Raw genomic sequence first — 18,206 nt, forward strand, 5'->3', positions numbered from 1 at the left:
ACTCCCCACAGACAATCTAATGGTTCTGCTTTTGCAGGAGTTGCTGCTATTGTGTGTTTGTGTGTTTTCATCACATCCTCCTCCAAATGAGGATACAAGCTTCTGTCTGCAGAAAGCGGCTGCCTTTAAGAGTTCAGTTTGGCAGAATATGAATGAATTTTTGAATAATGGCCCCCCGTTACTATTCTTTCCTTCCTTCCCTCCGGAGTTCATTTGTCTGTGTCCTGTCCACGTGTGTGCTCATACATCAGTGTCACTGTAACCCTCATGTGGAAACAGTACAGACATCACATGATATGTGTGTGGTGCATCATAAGTTTTTTTTTTCCCGGTAGTGATGTGTAACTCTTTTAAACTGTTTTACACTTCTACAGGGCTTTTGTCTGCAGCTAACACAATTATTACAGCATTCCTGACATGTGACATAGACACACACAAACAGGATGCTTGTAAAACCTTTGTGGTTCCTGTTATTGTTTGGAATGTTTCATCAGGTCATGGTATAAAAATTTAAAATTTATTGTAAATATAACTCATCTATTTTCCTGTAGTTTAATATTTTTCATTTTCATCTCTTTTCTCCGCTCATCTGAGCATCACAGCCCTCCGCTGACCTCGAGCACTTTGCAAAACAGGAAGCATTACAACATTCAGCCATTCCTGCACATCTGGACGAGGCCGACAAACGCACGCGAAGGCACCCAAATGTGCATCCATGCACTTAGACACACACTCACACACACACAAACACACAAGGACAAGCACACATGCACTTAAGTTCTTCTGCTTCACTGGGATGTCGCAACAGGATATTAGAGGCCTTGAAGATCATTTCTGATATGAGACATGAATGGTTCATGAGCACGTCAGCACGCAATGCTGCATCTGTGTACCCCCTTTTTTTTGTGAACAAAGTTTTGGGTTCAACTCAACACATGCTGCAGTAATCTGCCAGATTATGTAAGTGTCGATTTTCATGTGTGAGAAAGAGAAAGAGGAAAATGAGAAATGGTTCACTTGGGATTCAGATCAGCTGTTTTGTTATCCATTTGAATTGAAGATCCCTTAAGCAAGAGTAGATTCTGTTACTAAACCCTAGAGGATGAGTAATTTACTGACTGATGCAGAAATATGCTGACTGTAGGAATACAATATCAAAAAACAGACGCAGGATCCTGCGTGCAGCATTAATGACAGGAGGTCAAATGTTTTCTCTTTTCCTCTGTTCTCAAGTCTACTCATCCAAAAAAACAAATCTGACTCTGAATTTTGAAAAAAACACAAACATGAGCTTACCATATCTCCTTATTTTGGACATTTTACAGGCTCGGGGTCATTGTACGACATGAAGCTTCCTGTAAACACTCCACAGGTCAGGAGGAATAAAAATATATAGGGTCCAGGTGACATAAGTGTCTCTCACCTCTGCCCTGTCTCTGAGCACTTTGTGTTGTGTTAGGGCTTTAAGAGAGCAGCAGGTGTGACTGTGAGTCTGAACGGAACAGAAACAGACACACACACACACACACTAACAGTGCATGCAGACACATGATACCCAGAGTTGTGGCTTTCTTACTAAGGTTATTAGAGCGAAACTGCTGTGACACAGTTAGATATTACAAATAATTTGTCCAAATCCTCAGTTTTATTGATTTTTTGACACATGCGTTTTCTTTACTTCTTCAGTCTAACAAGCCATGTCCTCTCTGCTTTGCTTTTGGAAGCTTAAGGCTGATATCATAAGCATAGATTTTTTCTTTTTCATAAGTTTCAATGCCTCCTGATACCACTGACAGAAAAAGCTAAGTGTACTGTATCTTTTTTAAGTGCATGGTATCGAAAAATATTTAAGAAGTGAAAAATGTACCCAGTGAACTTCCATGACTCGTGTGTTTTCATGATATTTTAAAACACACGAGTCATGAGTGAGTGTGTGGGTGTTCAGTCCTCTCTGCTGAGCTGAAGAGATTCAATGTCTGTGATGTACTCTGAGATTAAATAAAGAGATGATAATCAGAAATACAAATCTTTTCAAGAAAATGAAATAAAGATTAGCTGGGCACAGACAACCAAAGTTCTTTAAAAATGTCAATTATCGAGAGTTATTTGCAATGTCTTCTATTTCCTGTATGTTTGAGAAGTTTTCCGTCAACTCTAAATCACAAGTGATCTAAATACTGACTGAGCCACACACACACACGCATTCAGCCACACGCGCTAAATAAACCCAGCAACGAGCCAAGGCTGAGACCATAATGTGTGGCAATGTTTGGGTGTATTTTTGTTCAAGAGAGTTGTTTCCTGTGGAACTGTATTTTACGATGTGCAGTGAGCCAGCTGCAGCCCTGCTCACATGTCAGGCAGACAGACAGGCAGGCTCGCCGTGAGCAGTGCCTGTGCTGTCATTTAAGTGATGGGTGAGGAGGGAGAGCTGGTGACAGCGAGGAAGCGTCAAAACTAAATCGACTTTTCGTCAACATGATGTCAGGAAGGAATGAAAAATAGTGATAAAGGTTACATCAATAAAAACTAGTTGCTTCTTCCACAGTATCACTTCCTGTTGTGATGTGGATTTGTCAGAATAGCCTATGGCCTATGGGTAGGCTATTTTATTGCCTATGGCCTATGAATTTATTCCAAAAGGCCGTCTGAAAAATTAAATGACCAGTACTCAGATGATTAAAACATTTGGCACAAGAAAGCCCATAACTGCTTCATTTAAGCAAAAGTTGCCTCTTTAAATCCAGTTTATTGAAAAGTAGTAAACATCTGGCTTGGAATGCACAACCCAACCTGAAATATTTCATGTTTGCATTTTTATCCTTAAAATGAATTTGAAGTGTATGCTGCTGCCTCTTTACAGGACATATGGCGCCGCTGCATGTTTCCTTTTAAAATTCTTCTACAGAATTTGGTTCAGTTGGCAGTATCACAGCAGAGCTGTTCTTCACAAAATGTCCAAGTCTGAAAAGCTTTGTGTGTTTTTGACAAGACTGTGGGAAAGTCTTTTTTATTTTGATCCAGATATCATGACGTGGGGGAAACAATAACCAATACATAATCAATCTCCTCCAATATCTGTGAATATGAACAAAACAGAAAATGTTTGATCTGCTTTCTACATTTTTTCGTTGTCACATGACCCCGAGGTGAGTAAAACAGAATAACATTTGTGTTCAGTGGTGGCAGATTAATCTAGGACATAGAGCAACATGTGCACCCGTGGTATAATTTTCTACCAAACCAAAACAGTGTCTTAAGTATTTTCTGAACTGTTTTTGGATTGGTTGGCTGGTTAGTTATTTTTAAGGCAAGGGACATTGGTTACTGCCACAAATTTGGGGAAACTGGCTGAGAAGTTTGTGCACCCCTGATCAATCCAACACTGTAAATTTTGGTCAACAAGATGTTTCCAGGTAACATCTCTGTTTTGTCAACTGTTCTGTTCTGTTATGTTCCAGCTAAAACCACAAACGCTGCTCAGGCACTGCCAGAGGTGTAAGAAAACCACAAGACTTTCATAAGACTCAGCGAAGTGTGCTTTAGGTGACTCAAACTTCGGCTGAAGCGCACGCAGAGCTGCAGCATCAACAACGATAACTTTTATCTGAGACATTTCATGAGATGAAACACAAATGGAAGAGATGCAGATGAAAAAAGATCTTTGTTTTCAGAAAGTGGCCCACATGACACTGCTGCTGTCTGTGCCTCTCACAGAGGAAACAAAACACAGTACTAGTAAGTGTGTCTCACTCAGACTATAGTGTGTTTAAAGTTGTCTGAGTGAGATACAAGAGGTTTGTCGTGTTACTTGGTAATGATTAATCTGAAAAACATGAATTTTTGGGGTGCTTTTGTCTGTGATTTATTTATTTTTGGGGGGTCAGATTTTAATTATTTATCTCATTCAGGTTGTGTACTTTGATGTTTGGCTCCACTCCCACATGCACATTTTACTCAGTAGCAATCTAAAGGTAATTTTCCCATGGCACTAATTGAAGGTTAGCATGAGTGCTCCAGAGTCATCAATAAGCACTTAAATCTTTTCAACGTCAATAAAAACCTGAAAAACACAGCTGGCTGCTGCCAATTTGATGTCTGAAAAACAAACAGCATATACTGAAAATGATCTGATTGTAACTCTGTTGAATTTGATCGGCAGCGCATGTTTGTGTGTGTTGAATCAGAGCTGATGGGACTCAACAGTCCAGAGAGCACTAATGTGATTTAGGAGGCGTATGGCAGGAAGCAGACAGCACTAATGCAATGGCTCCTGCATTAAGTCTGAATAGACTGACCACAGAGCATTGTAAACACACACACACACACACACACACACACACACACACACACACACACACACACACACACACACACACACACACACACACACACATACACGCACACACACACATAAGGGAGGGAAAATGCTTAATCATACAACCATCCAAATGCACAAACATGCTCCTCGTCCATGAATTCTTCAGGTGACAAAATCTGTCACACCAAAAAGACGTCCTCTGTCCTCCTGAAACACTCGCACCAGAAATATCCTCCCTGCTGTCTGACTGGTGACAGAACACTGCTAGCTGTCAACTCACATCAGAGATGAAAGAAAGGATGAGAAAAACAGAGAGTGGGGAAGGGAGAAAGAGACAGAGAGGTAGAGAAAGAGAAGTGCGGGGATGCTTTATTCCTCACTTTCCCTGGGCGGTCGTGTTTATTTGGCTTGTCACCACCTCCTCAATTGGGAGGGCGATTGCCCCGAATCCTTCAGTCAGCAAAGCCCGAGGAGGAACCAGCCACTCCCATCACACCCGCATCACATTAGAGACTCAGCGCTGCTTTTTCAGCGGAGGGATGAAAAATTCCCTGTCACGGCCGAAAGGGTGAATGCCAGGAGTTTAGAGAGGAGCAGATATCAGCGAGTGAATTCGCCACACATTCAGAGTGCTTGTCAGCTGTGCTTGCTTGGGACATGTAAAGCTGCAGCGCTTTGTTGTTATTTCCTGCAGCTCTGTTAAGTTCTCTTGAAAAGGATGGTGTGTGTGTGTGTGTGTGCGGGAGTGTGTCATCCTTTTAGGGCTTGTTGATTGCTCTGTAAGGTTTATTGTTCCACAGACAGCTGACAGGGATGTAAGAATAACCATCACCCACACAAACATGACACAGTGTCACGCTAACATAACAAGCATGCTAGCAGTCAGGGCTACTTTATAAGCAGCTCCTCTCTGGGCCTGTACAGAAACCACTCGGCATCCCCAATCCTCTACTCTAAACCTATTCTCCCTATCTGAGTCTTTCTCAAGTAAAACTCCCCCAAATCTCCAACCAAACAGATGTCCTTTGGGCTTTAATCTGTGATTCTTTTTAGCCTTGATGGCTGGTCTTTTGCAGGGTGATAGATCCATGATTAGTGGCATGGAGGCTGAATCTCCTTTATCTTTACGAAAGGCCTAATCCCACTGCCTGCTTGTGACTTCAGAGTGGATTTCTTTAACTGAGCCTGCCCCCATGCTGGGAAGGGCCACTGCTGCAGGGAGCTTACCCCCTCACACACACCTCATTATGGGCACTGGATGAGGCCTGAAGGTGTGACTAGTGGCACACATCTGAGGTTCGCTGCTTACATTACTCTGGCAGCCGATGCAGGGGCTGCTTTACAAGGTGCCTTTTTCAGGCCAACTCATTTTAAATGCACAATTTACAGACTTGATCGTTCTCTGCTGATACGTCTAACCCTGATGCTAATGCTGTTAACAAGATATAGTAAAAAACATGCTGGGTTTGGGAGAATTATCTCTTAAAGTCCAAAGCTGCTGCCCATAGACACACAAGTAATTCCCTAAATCCAATTAAGAGAAAGCTCTTAATCACTCAGTGGTAAAACAAGTGAGATTATAGAAAAAAACAGATCATTCTGACGCTAATCCTAAACCACATCACTAGATGAACATACAGTAAAATACAGGCCCTAATCTTAAATATCTGGATTGTTTCTTCTTTTCTTCTCTGTGAGAGTGTGGTGGGGTGGTTAACCCTTTAAGTGCATGGTTTTGGTTGTACATTTGATTAGTCTTCACTGGCAGGGTCCATTATCTTTCCCTCCAACTGTCGGCTAACCTCAAAAGGTCAGAGCCACAGGGCACGCGGCAAGATGTCACGAAACACATCTTCCAGCATGTTTGACGCCCTGCAGCTAACACAGCTCACATGTAGCTTCAACAGGGTATCGAGGTCATCATGAAATGACACCAAACGGTACAATTACACTTCCTACACATACATATAAAGATGATGTGACAAAGGCAGGACTGTATATGAGGAAAAGAAGGGGTGGTTCCCTGTGAACGATACCCTTAACATCTACAATCTATCTTTTTAAGAGAGCGCACAGAGCAGAAACCAATTAGCTGCACATCCCATCGGAAATAGAGAAGCAGATACGATAAAAGACGAGCCCACAGTTGTTGGCTGCAGGGCAAGTTACAATTAACCTCTTCCTAACACACACCAATGCACACACACACACTACCATCAACAACTAACATACACACCTACTGTTTGGTGATAGAGCACTGGCAGGACAGGTTGAGGTATACTGCACTAACCTGCTACAATTTACATCATTAGCTCTATTTGACATCAGTTTCACCTGATACCTCACCCTCTCTTTTAGAGATGCACCGATATGAAAATTTTGGCCGATACTAGGGATGGGTAACTTTGGCATTTGAAACGATACGGTACCGATGCCCAGTACCTGGCAGTCAGTACCGGTACCCAACGGCACCAATTTTTAGTACTTTTAAGTGTTTATGTGTTAAAAAATATCAATTTTTTAAATAATGAAAGATAAAAAAAATTCAATTAAACATATTTATTCTTCAGTATATAACCTTACAATGCTGTCCTGTCCATGTCCAGCTTGGAAAATCACCTACTCTTCCACTCACTCACAGTCACAAGGATGCATTTAGGGACCTAAACATGGTACCTTTACATTTTATGTGAATTGGTACCCGGTACTTTTGAGAGAATTTGGTCGGTACCTGTAAAAGGACCTTATTCTATAACCATCCCAAGCCGATACCGATATCAGATATTAATATTGCTGTTATGGCCAATAACCAATATTTACTGATATCAGTATTGGTAAAAAACAAAACAAAAACAAAAACAAAAAACAATCTGAGATGATGTGTCAAGGTAGTTCAGAGAGAAATAGGGGCGCGATCATGAGGAAAGACGACCATAGAGAGAATCAAAGGATGGAGCGCCGGCGATGGACGGGATCTAAGAAGTAAGTTTGTCTGTTTTTTGGATCAAAAACAGGAAGAAAGACATAAAAGAAAAGGCTCCACTCTTCTAAGGTAGTTTTGGTGTTTACATAGTCATAGAAAACAATATTATTTGGGTCTTGAAGATCGTTCAAGATGCTCTAAAAATGGCCGGCAGCTAATGAGTAAATATCGGCCCACTTTTACACATCGGCCGATACATTAAGAAAAAAGCCAACATCCACCAATACCGATATTGATACCTATATCATGCACCCCTACTCTCTTTCTTCAAAAACTCTTTTTACCTTCTTCTTTCTGTCATATTTCAGTTCTCCTCCTTCATCTTCCTTCACTGTCTCTGTTTTTCAGTCCTCTCCCTCCTCCCTACCTGACAGCCAGGCGTAGGTGTGGCCAACAACACTACAATGATGACTGAAACAAGGAACAAGGTCACGCACAGATACACAACGCATGGACACACGCTCCATGGACACACTCTCACAAGGTCAGAGCAGCTGTGATTTTGGGCTATGCTGCGGGAGGCGAGCTGGTGAGGAGACAGGGATGGGGACGGAGGGAGGTTTGATGATGGGTAGAAAATTATTTCCTTGTATCAAACCAGATACAGCGGCCTGCTACTTTGTTCTCCCGCACTCTCTGATGCTATCTGCTCCTGCAGAGGGAGGATGGAGGGAGAATGAGTAATAGATAGAAAGAGGAAAACACTGGCATGCAGGGAGTGTGTGTACACTGTCATGAATAATGGATTTTAGGTGCAGATTTGAGCCTGTTTGACCTGTAAGTCCCACACTCCTTCAAAATAGCCTCATCAGCAATAACTTATGATACACAATTCATCCAGACTCCTCACCAACAATGTGTGTGACTGTGTGTATTCTTGGGGGGATGTATGTGTGAATGGTGGCCCGCTGACTACCTGCCCATGCCACCCCCTTAGATTCCCCTCTCTCCTCCTCACGTTGCCCCCGGTAACAGGGTGAAGGGGAGGAGGGACTGGAGGGGTGGATGGTGACCATCTGTCAGTGGCCTGAGGATCAATGGAGCTGGGAGGGGAGGAGGGTGAAGGAGTGGTGCAAGGCTAAATATGTGGCCCACTGTGACCGGGGCCTGACTCAATATGCAGCCGTTTTATTTACCGACTGAACACACACACACACGCACACACACATAACCAGTCCAACTCACACGGCCTTTATTAACGAGTGGCTGGTTTTGATGCAGGCCACAAGATGCTGAGGCTGCGGTACAAACACACACACACCTCCATTGACTGCTTTCAATCCGCACATATGCTCCAGGGTGAGAAAAATAAAATGTGAGAAATGAGAATGTGATTTATCACAGGAGCAGCGGCGTGATATTTATGGGGTTAATGCATTTCTAGCTCACTGTGGTAGTGGGTCATTCAACACTAGGACAGAACACTCCTGAGCTAGATAATGAGCCAACAGCAAAACAATGTCAGCCCTCTGTTTCTGCTCATTCAGCTTCTTCGAGGAGCACACGGTGCCAGTAAACACCCACACACCTTTTCACACATATATTGTATACATCAGTTTTACACGCAGAAACGAAGCATCTCTTAATGTTACAGCGATGTCAACAGAGGGATTGACAGTTACAGAGAGAGGGCTCTCAGCGGCTTATAGAGGGAAAAACACACAGACACTACGCTTTGCTGCAATAGAGCCTCATTTAAAATTCACTGTTGATGCTAGAGCTACAGCGGGAGCATGGGCGAGCAGTTTGGGTGTGGAGAGGAGAAGAGAGGAGAGGATGTTTATGTTACTCAGTGCCTTATGAAACATTACATTAGTGTTGTTAACTTACTGATGTACAGAATATCACTGATCAATGTGTATCAACCTGTATCCATACATGGTTTGACTAAATCAGACTCACCGAGTATTTGGCTGAAGAGAAGCTGCTCCAGGTCTCCTAAAACAGTCACCACTAACTCTGGATCCACCTTCAGAAAGCCCTTATCTTCTTCTCCTTCGACTCCCTTCTTCTCTTTCTTCTCCTCTGCTGACAGAGCTGCAGGTCTCCCCTTCTCCCCGGGTTTCTTCCCATTACTTCCAGTATTCCCAGCTCCATTGGAGTTTGCCTTAGTTGGCTTGTCTGCAGGGTCTAAGTCTGTACTCTGGCCTGCCTCAGGGGTCTTGCTGATGGGCTTGACCTCAGCATAAGGTCCCCGCGGTTTACCAGGAGCGGGGATCCGGCTCGGCTTGCTTACATTAGGAGCCACAGATGGAGAGCAGAAAGGTTTGGGTTTCCCCTGAAAAAGAGACTGTTCTGACTTTGAGAGCGTCCGGGACAGAGGTGGTCTCCCACCCCCAGCGTGAACTGTCTTAGTCTGGCCTGGTTTATTTGAACCAGGTCCAGTGCCAGGCCTGCTGGCATCATCGTTCCATCGGGGAGATTGATAAAGGTGCAGCTTCTTCTCAGCATCAGTGAGCACACATAGGTTGCTAAGCGATCGCTGCTTGCGGAGCCCTGACGGATTGGGGACAGGTATAGGGATAGATCCAGAGGAGGGTCGGTAGACCTTGAGTTCTGATGCCCCAGAGGTACGTGAGGGTCCCTGGGGCAGAGAGGACGGCTTGGTTGAGGACTTTCTTGAGGCCATTGCCTGGGCTGGAGTTTCCTGGCAGGAGAAAGCAGCAGCAGACCTCAGGTCCAGCTCTCTGGGCTTAGCCGTCATGCTAATGTTAGCCACATTAGCCTCCAGCATCCCTCCTGCAGAGAGCCAAGCAACAGCATCAGTGACACACTCTGACATACACACAGGCAGACAGAAAGAAATGGAGGAGGGAAAGAAAAGGGGAGAAAGACAGGTGTAGAAATGTCAGGCTTGCCTCATCTCTGCCCACAGCAGATCCAAACTGAGGCAGACTCCCTGCTGTGTGAGCCAGTGGATCCACCACTGTGTTTAAATGACGAGTGGGTTAGTAGGGTGGCAGAGACTCACTTCTGGTAATCCATGGATCTGCAGACCTGTGTCCAGTACCTAAATCCACCTCCTCAAAGCGTGTCTGCAGCTCCCGGTGCCACAGTAAGGCTTGAACAATAAAACAGTGAGCAGCCTCTTTCTCTTCCTCTGTCTCCCTCGCTGCTCCTCTCACGCTGTATTCCCTCCCGCTTGCCGGGCAAGCAGCAGCCGACTGACAGGAGAAACAGTCACAGCAGCAGCAACATCCTCCCCCCTCCTACTCTTTCTCTCCTCCCTCACACGCTGGTTTGCTCACTCGGCCCCCCCTGGCTCATTCACCCTCCCTTTTTCTTCTTCCCTCCTGTCTTGTTGACTCTCTCTGTCTCTCCTCCCACTGGATGATTCAGCCGCCAATCTCTTCTCTCTCTCGCGCTTCCTCTCTTGAACACTCAACGCAGATGCTGTTATGCTGCGCACCAGTGACGAAGAAAGAGAGGCGAAAAAAAAAAAAAAAGGAAGCCAGAAAAGGAAACAAAAAATCAATTTAAGCTGCTTTTGATGTGATAAAACCAGACGCCAAATTTTACAGCAGGAATCTAAGACACCCCCCCCACATCACTCATAATCACATTAGCTGCTGTATTCATCCATTCATATTCAGATTTTCTTATGTGATTTAATCACAAGAGGCCCATTGGGCTGATTCAAATTATCTGGAAAAAAGCCGTAACAGAAGGATCAGCTCAGAAAAGAGGAGCAGGACGCACATTTATCAGTCCTTTATACACACGAGAGAGGTCAGCCACTAATTATGGTTCAATTAGCAGCCAACAGACCTCAAATGATCATCACACCCCCTCCCACCTGCACCATTCAACTCCTTTGCTCAAGTCCATCGCTCTTTTTCTCATTTCCCCCAGATATGTCACCCATCCCCCTTCGCAGTTAATACAGATGCACAGGCTATTAAGTTTGCAGCGTATAGATTCATCATCACAGAGTTATTCATCTCTCAGCACAACTCATATGATACTCCAGAGGTTTACTCCAAGCCTAAATTTGCAGGTGTGAGTTTGTGAATAAGTGGTGGTGTCTATATTTCTGTCTTTTCTGCCCTGAATGTGTATAGCTGCGTTTCCACCAAGCAGTACGGGTCGGTTCAGTACTGTTTGGGACGGTTTGGGACAGTAAAGTCTCAACCCGTTTGCGTTTCCACAGCAAACTGTGCCCTCTCGTGGTGGGCGGCGTGTAAGCCGCATGCCGGAAGCCACAGCTAGTAAACAATAGCGCGACGCCGCAGCAGCTTACCCCGCGATTAAATCCAACAAAGAAGAAAACGCGACACAGTAAACAAAGAGCATAAATGGAAGACATGCAGCATTTCGTCCTCTCTGTGATTTTCATGTAGCTCTCTGTTACAAAGTGCAATCAAGCTTCGTTTCAGAGAAGTCTGTGAGCCGCCAGGAGAAATGCAGCTGCTGTCGGGGTGAGTGACGATTCTTTTGACCAATCAACCGTCTGCAGTGTGTTGCTCCACCTCCCGAGAGCGGATCGGTTCAGTCTGGCACCCATACGAAAGGGTCCCAAAAAAGTGGGACGGCTCGTCTCGGTTTTTAGGGATCCGTCCCGGGATGAGTCTGTGGAAACGCCGCTAAAAGCGCACCGTACCGAGACGAACCGACCCGGACTGCTTGGTGGAAACGCGGCTTATGAGTGTGTGTGTGCATGAGTGTGTGTGTGCGCATGGGCCCGTCTCCAACAGTGTGTCACATTGATGAGACAGTCTCAGAGAAGAGAAAGCTCCAATCCAGGAACTCGGTTAGCTCGTCTCATCACTGAGGGCATCCTATAATAATCAAGATCGGAGTAACTCAGACTTCGTCATCCTCTAACTTCTAGTTTCTCTGAGTCGTCCTCTTTGTTTGGGCAGGAGCTACTTTGCAGGATATTCCCCTCAGTATCAATCTCATATTTCCTTGTAACACTAAATGAGAATTTGATGAGAGAGGCATCAGTGGAGACCGAAGAATAATATCTCATCCATCTTTATTTCCATTAGAGGAAATCATGATGACAGAGCAGAAGCAAACTTTTAGTCCACCCTTGCTTATAATGGATCAATACAACTGTTAAAAGAAGAGTGTTTTGTGTATTAATGCACCCATCCAGGTGGTGTAACTGGTGGATTCAGTGTTATTGCCTTGGGTGAGTTACCGTCAGTGTACTTCCCTCCCTCATACACAAGCAGCAATGCCTGCAGCCACGATGTTATCACGTCCCAAACTGTTAGGAGAAGTACAGAAAACAAGCAAGCTGCTGGGCTAATGCCCATTTTCCGTTGCATTTGCATAAATTGGTTGACACTCAACCAGAGGGAAAACAAGCTGCGTCCTGTTTGCTAAAATTCCACGCTCAATATTTGGGAGGTACTTTTTTCAAAACTGCTAATTTTTCAACAGCAGTCGACCTAAAAGGGATAATGAAACATATTATGGTGTTAAAACAGCACACTTCTGAACAAGCTCAAATCTATTTAACTTTAATTGAGAGTGGCTGCACTACAGGAGCACGGTAGCAGACAAAAACACAGACAGAAACTGGCTTTTTATGAGCCAAAGGCATTAATTAGAAGCAGCTAGCTTTAATAAAGGGCCAATGTGAAGGTGGTTGTGCCGCATGGAGGCCAGAGCTGTGTGGTGACAGTTATGAGGGGCTCTGGAGGGCTGGTAGAAGGCCAGCAGGGGGGTAAGAGGTGTAATTTAAGGCTAATAGGTGCTGTACATCAGCTCTTATATCTCCCTGATGAGGGATTAAGGTAAGCTAAACGAGAGTGACCATGCACAAAGCAGGTCTGTGTTGTGCACAGATGCGCATGGGGCTGAGACACACGTCAGCGCTCTTGAAAGCACGTACACACACACACACAGGTAACGTGTGTGTTGGCAGAACACAGCTACTTGTTTGTCTCAGATCTCGTCTCTCTGGCTCCACAGGCTAATCACTTTAATATATGGTTGATGTAAACATATAATCTCACTCTTTTTACCGCCTGGTTTCTTCATTCACACACAGACCCACACACAGACACACACAGCATGTTGTCTGACTGACCTGAGCAATCTGGCCTGACATCAGAGGAGCTGGCAGTTGCAGCGTGTGATGAGTGCCAGTGCTCAGTATTAGCCTACACATTCATAGCAGAGGGGACTCACACGTTCAGTACGTCATGGATGTGTGTGCGTATGTGTGCGGCTGACCACAGTGTCAAGAGCTCAAATTTGTCTTGATGACGGCAAACTTGTTGCACACACACACACACACAAAGACACTTTTAAGCAAAGGTAAAGGATCGGTAAAAGGGGCTGATAAAGAGTGATACACAGCTGAATGGCTGGATTCAAAAGAGCGAAGCAGAGACAGAGATGGAAAAGTTGAGAGAGACTGACAGGCAGGAGGAGGAAGATGGTGTCCCTACTTTGCATGAGCATATTTGCCCTAACATCTCCAGACAGTTAAGAACAGAGCCTCCTTTATCTTACACAGAATATCCGAGGGGACATACGCCAAAGACACTGCAGCTTATTATATCCATGTAAATAACATTACGGAAGTACTATGGCGTAACAATTGTGCCAGAGCTTCTTAAAGGAATAGTTCGGCTTTCTCACTGCAAGGTAAAGCTCAGAAATGTTCTTATTAGAGCTAATGCTTGTGCCAACATTAGTGTTTGTGTTGGAATTTCCTTAAATTTGCTGCACTTCATGGTTGAGTTGATCCCATCTGCAAGTGAGCCACAGTCTAGCTTTTGTACCCGCCCTGTTCCTCATCAAAGTGGCTGAGCTGACCGAGATCGCTTATGATAAAAAAAGCAAACTATCCCTTTAACCGTTGACTTAACAGATGGGATGCCCTCTCACGTTCACCCACTCCCTGTTGGCTCATCTTGTTTTGCCTTTTCATGTTTAACTTGAAAATAAACATGAGACAAGTGTGAACAGGGTGGGAAAGTGAGAGGATGACAGGCGTGAGTGTGACTGATACAGGAAGATGAAGAAACTGAGAGGGAAAGAACAGCACATGACAGAGCAGAGCAGAAGTCTTATGGCGCCGATGGTGAAAAAAAAGGAGAAAGAATGAAAGTATGAAATGATAACGCAGAAAAAAGTATAAAAAAGAAAGTGAGAAGAGGAGGTGGAGGATGAGGAGGAAGAACACAGGACAGGGAAGGATCTCTGAATAGGAGCCAGAGGAGCAGAGGAAGCCTGTAAGACAGAGAGGGGATATCCTGCCTCACCGCCTCGCCACTTCTGCTGCGTTCACTTATGTCCGCTAACACACTTGAGTGTGGGGTCCACAGGACGGGGACCGGGATGAATACCAGACTGTGACACACATACACACTCTACTGACACAATAACAGGGCTATTAATGTCCTGTTTACACACACAACAACCTGATACATACAGTGTGAGTCAAAAATGTAGTGTGAATGACAGAGGATGTCGTCCCACAGCGACGCCTCTTTGGTGGTCTCACTCAGAGCCCATGATGCACAGGGTGAGTCACTGGCCTGAGCATTTGGGAAATTCTGACACTTAAAGACTATCCATTGCAACAGTATGAGCGCATCACTCACACTAAGCCCTGGTTCTGGAGGCACAAATGCTAATCTAACAAAAACACCATTCTCTCATGGGGCGAATGTCGCACACTCATCGTGACTCACACACAGCTGAGAGCTGAAAAACACTAACTGCCATCTGGGAATATCAAAAAGGAAGTCAAACGAATGAATCTGTGTGTTTTAAGGAGGTAGTGTTCTTTATACATGCTCCCTTAAAGATGAGTCAGTGTTGACTTTCTCTGCTCACTTCCCAGGGGTATCCCACAATGCTGTGCTGCCTTGGCTGGTTGCCTGGATACAGCTTGGTGTGCGCAGTGGATAACATTAGCATGAGCATGTTGACTTGTGTTTCTGTCAGGATAAAGAACTTAAGTTAAGAAGGTATCAAGCTCTTTGTGAATGATCAAGAAAATAAGACGGAATGAACGAATAAAGGATTAGTCCACCTTTCTTTTTCATATTTTTTTTAAATTTAATTTATTGAAATTATTTTTCATTTATCTATCCTTGCATTTTATCGAATATTTCTTTTATCTATATTTTATTTCTTTTTGTATCCATATATATATATATATATATATATATATATATATATATATATATATATATATATATATATATATATATATATATATATATATATATATATATATTATTTATTTATTTATTTATTTTTTATTTATACAATCGAGGTCAAAATGATTAGCCCCCCACTGAAATTTTAAGTTTATTTTTAACTTCCCAAGTGCTGTTGGAGGGTTAGGGTTGGATCAAAGAATTTTTAACACAGCTTTTCCAAACATCCTAATTTGCTCACATAACTACAATTTTATCTCTTTTTTTTTCCAGAAATCTGAGTTGGTACTTGATCCTCTGTGGGTTACTTATTCAGATGTCTTAATGACTTCATTTTTGTGTGCATGAGTGTGTGTCCTCTCCCACAGAGACAAGGAGAGGTTACACACATGACTGACTCAAGATCTCCCTTGGTTGGGAGTCACCCCAGAGGTCAGAAATCTTGAGAGTGTGCACTCATCCACCCATTTTACTCCCTTCTCTCCCCCTTCTCTTGTCCTGTGTTTTGCTGACCCTCCTGTGATTCTCACACACTGTGAGGAAACGTTCAAGTGGAGAAAAATGTTTTTATACACAGAGTATATGCTTATGTTTTAAACATTGATGTTTCCACATTCAGGATGTCTTCACAGTGTCATCTGTTAGCACAAAAATAGGCCACTACTTGAGCTCTGGTCCACAGAACTCTTGACCCACCAAAGTTAGGGTCAAACATAGTGTAGGGACAACATTAAACCCTAAATAGTGATTACTGCCCCACTCGCTGGTGATGAGCGGGCACATAATCTAGAGCACGCTTATGTCTGATCATCTTCCCAAAGCTACTAAACCACTCATCACTGTCCAAGCGCCAACTCGGCATATGCCTCTCTGATTAGATTGGCCAAAGAGGATTATGCACTCTCTAAGAGTTGATGCAGCGGGGTTATCAAAATGCTATTCATCAGACTGTGCAGGAGCATCAGGGGGATGGTGCTTTTATACTTTCATTACAAAAGATTTGCTGACGATGGCTACTCTAAAGGTGAATGGTACAAAGGAGGTTTAAAATGTGTTCGCATATATGGGGATTCCCCAAAAATATATTTTATTTCTCATTTATAGACTCATCTAATTTATTCTATTTTCAGATAGAGAGTCAAATCAGTACTGTATCAAACAGTATTGGGAATGAAGCAGGCAACCTTCATGGCTGTTTGAAGAAAAAAATTTACCAAAGTTTGAAATCCGTGAAGAAATTCCATGTGCGATTGTGCGATTTTTCTCTGATTGATTGAAACGATGCCAGGGCTGATACCGATTATTGATTGTCCAGGAGGCAGATAATCAATGTTTGGAGCAAATATTTTTTTGCAGTAAAAGTTAAAATATTGGCGTCAAAATATGGAAAAATACAAACTCTAACACTTAACTTTTTCTAAATGCCATGTTTAAATCATATGTTTATCGAACAGCTCCCAGGCTATGCAACTGTCTTATAACATTAAATAAACAAACAAAAAAAGCTCCCTAAAGTTTTTTACAGCGAGTCAAGTTTTCCAAACAATGGCTCTGTGTGTCACAAATCAGATGGTACTGTGGGTGGGACAATGCTAGAGACAAAGTAGTGACTCCAGACAGAGAGGTACGGCAGGATCAGAACCAAAAAAACAGTTTTAATTTCAATTTCACCAATTTTGCCACCAGATCGAAAAAAAAAAGGCAATAACGATAGGCTTCAAAATATCAAATACCGTCCTGATAACCAGCCCAGTCGGTAATCAGTCGATCCCTATAAGACACAGAACTATAAGAAAGTTTAATGAGTAACAGATGCAGTGAATGCCCTTGGTGCCCTTATTTTTTTCTGAAGGTACCAAAGTTTTACATAAAGCCTTTTGAATAATCAAATCATTTACTTTTTGTGAATAAAGTTCTGGGAGACAGTAGTTTGAAGTGCTGTTGATTAAATGATATTTCACTACCACACCATGAACAAAGATGAATCCCATGACTGCTTTAGTGCCTGTGTCGTCAGACAGAGATTTTTCTGCTGCTTACAACAAAACAGATGCACTTTGTTTGTACAGTATAAGAGTGTGTGTGAGTGAGACGAAATCTGCAGGGAACATCAGGCCATACTCTCACTGAGTATGAAAAATGATACAACCTACACATCACATTTATCTTTCAACCACCATCTGTGTACTGTCGTACATGCTCACATACACACACATGCTCGTACACCTCTCAAGAGAGCGACAAGGTCAGGAGGTCTGTGGTCTAATAGAAAGCACATGGTGCTGCGGTCACATTAGATGTTCATGTCTTCATTAGAGTCTCACATAGAAGATGGAAGAGGTAATTATGTTACAGGACATGCTGCAAAGTGAATTTGAATACAGGGAGGATATTTTACTGGAGGAATAAGACTCCTACACGTCACCTTTAAAATGTAGATTTGAAATGTATTTAATCTTTCTTTTTATCACTGGGCAAACATTTGCTCTTTGTTCTTGTTCCTCCTTACAAAACAAAATCTATCAACCTACAGACCTTATCGGTTCCCGTCTTTTCGTGTCTCACTCCTTCTCTCTTCCTTCCCTCCAAACTTCGCCTTCCTCCCTGTTCCCTCCCTTCCTCAGCTCCCTAAATTACAGTTATTACGGTGTCAGCCCACCCTCCATGTAAACGCTGCTTCAGAGGAGCATAAGACACTTCAGTTCTGTTTCTAACGCCTTTCAGGGACCAATTACAAGGCCACAACCACAGCCCTAAGACAGCCCGGGGC

General features: G+C 43.4%; 1 protein-coding gene across 9 annotated transcripts in view; it reads right to left on the minus strand.

Moving 5' to 3' along the window:
* The window catches only part of nav1a (neuron navigator 1a), a 97,338-nt gene that overhangs the window by 64,085 nt on the left and 15,047 nt on the right, over nucleotides 1–18,206 (minus strand). For 8 of the 9 annotated variants that reach the window (XM_074682059.1, XM_074682057.1, XM_074682063.1 and 5 more), the window contains exon 5: nucleotides 9,207–10,043. In XM_074682059.1, coding sequence (XP_074538160.1) covers nucleotides 9,207–10,043 — 837 coding nt within the window. Of the gene's footprint in view, nucleotides 1–9,206; nucleotides 10,044–10,275; nucleotides 10,454–18,206 lie in introns of those variants that run through there. The other variant, XM_074682065.1, reaches the window with a different exon arrangement.

Source organism: Halichoeres trimaculatus, unplaced genomic scaffold (assembly GCF_033239565.1).
Source record: "Halichoeres trimaculatus isolate MK-OKI-2021-1 unplaced genomic scaffold, fHalTri1.1 fHalTri1_scaffold_11, whole genome shotgun sequence".
NCBI classification, from domain to species: domain Eukaryota; kingdom Metazoa; phylum Chordata; class Actinopteri; order Labriformes; family Labridae; genus Halichoeres; species Halichoeres trimaculatus.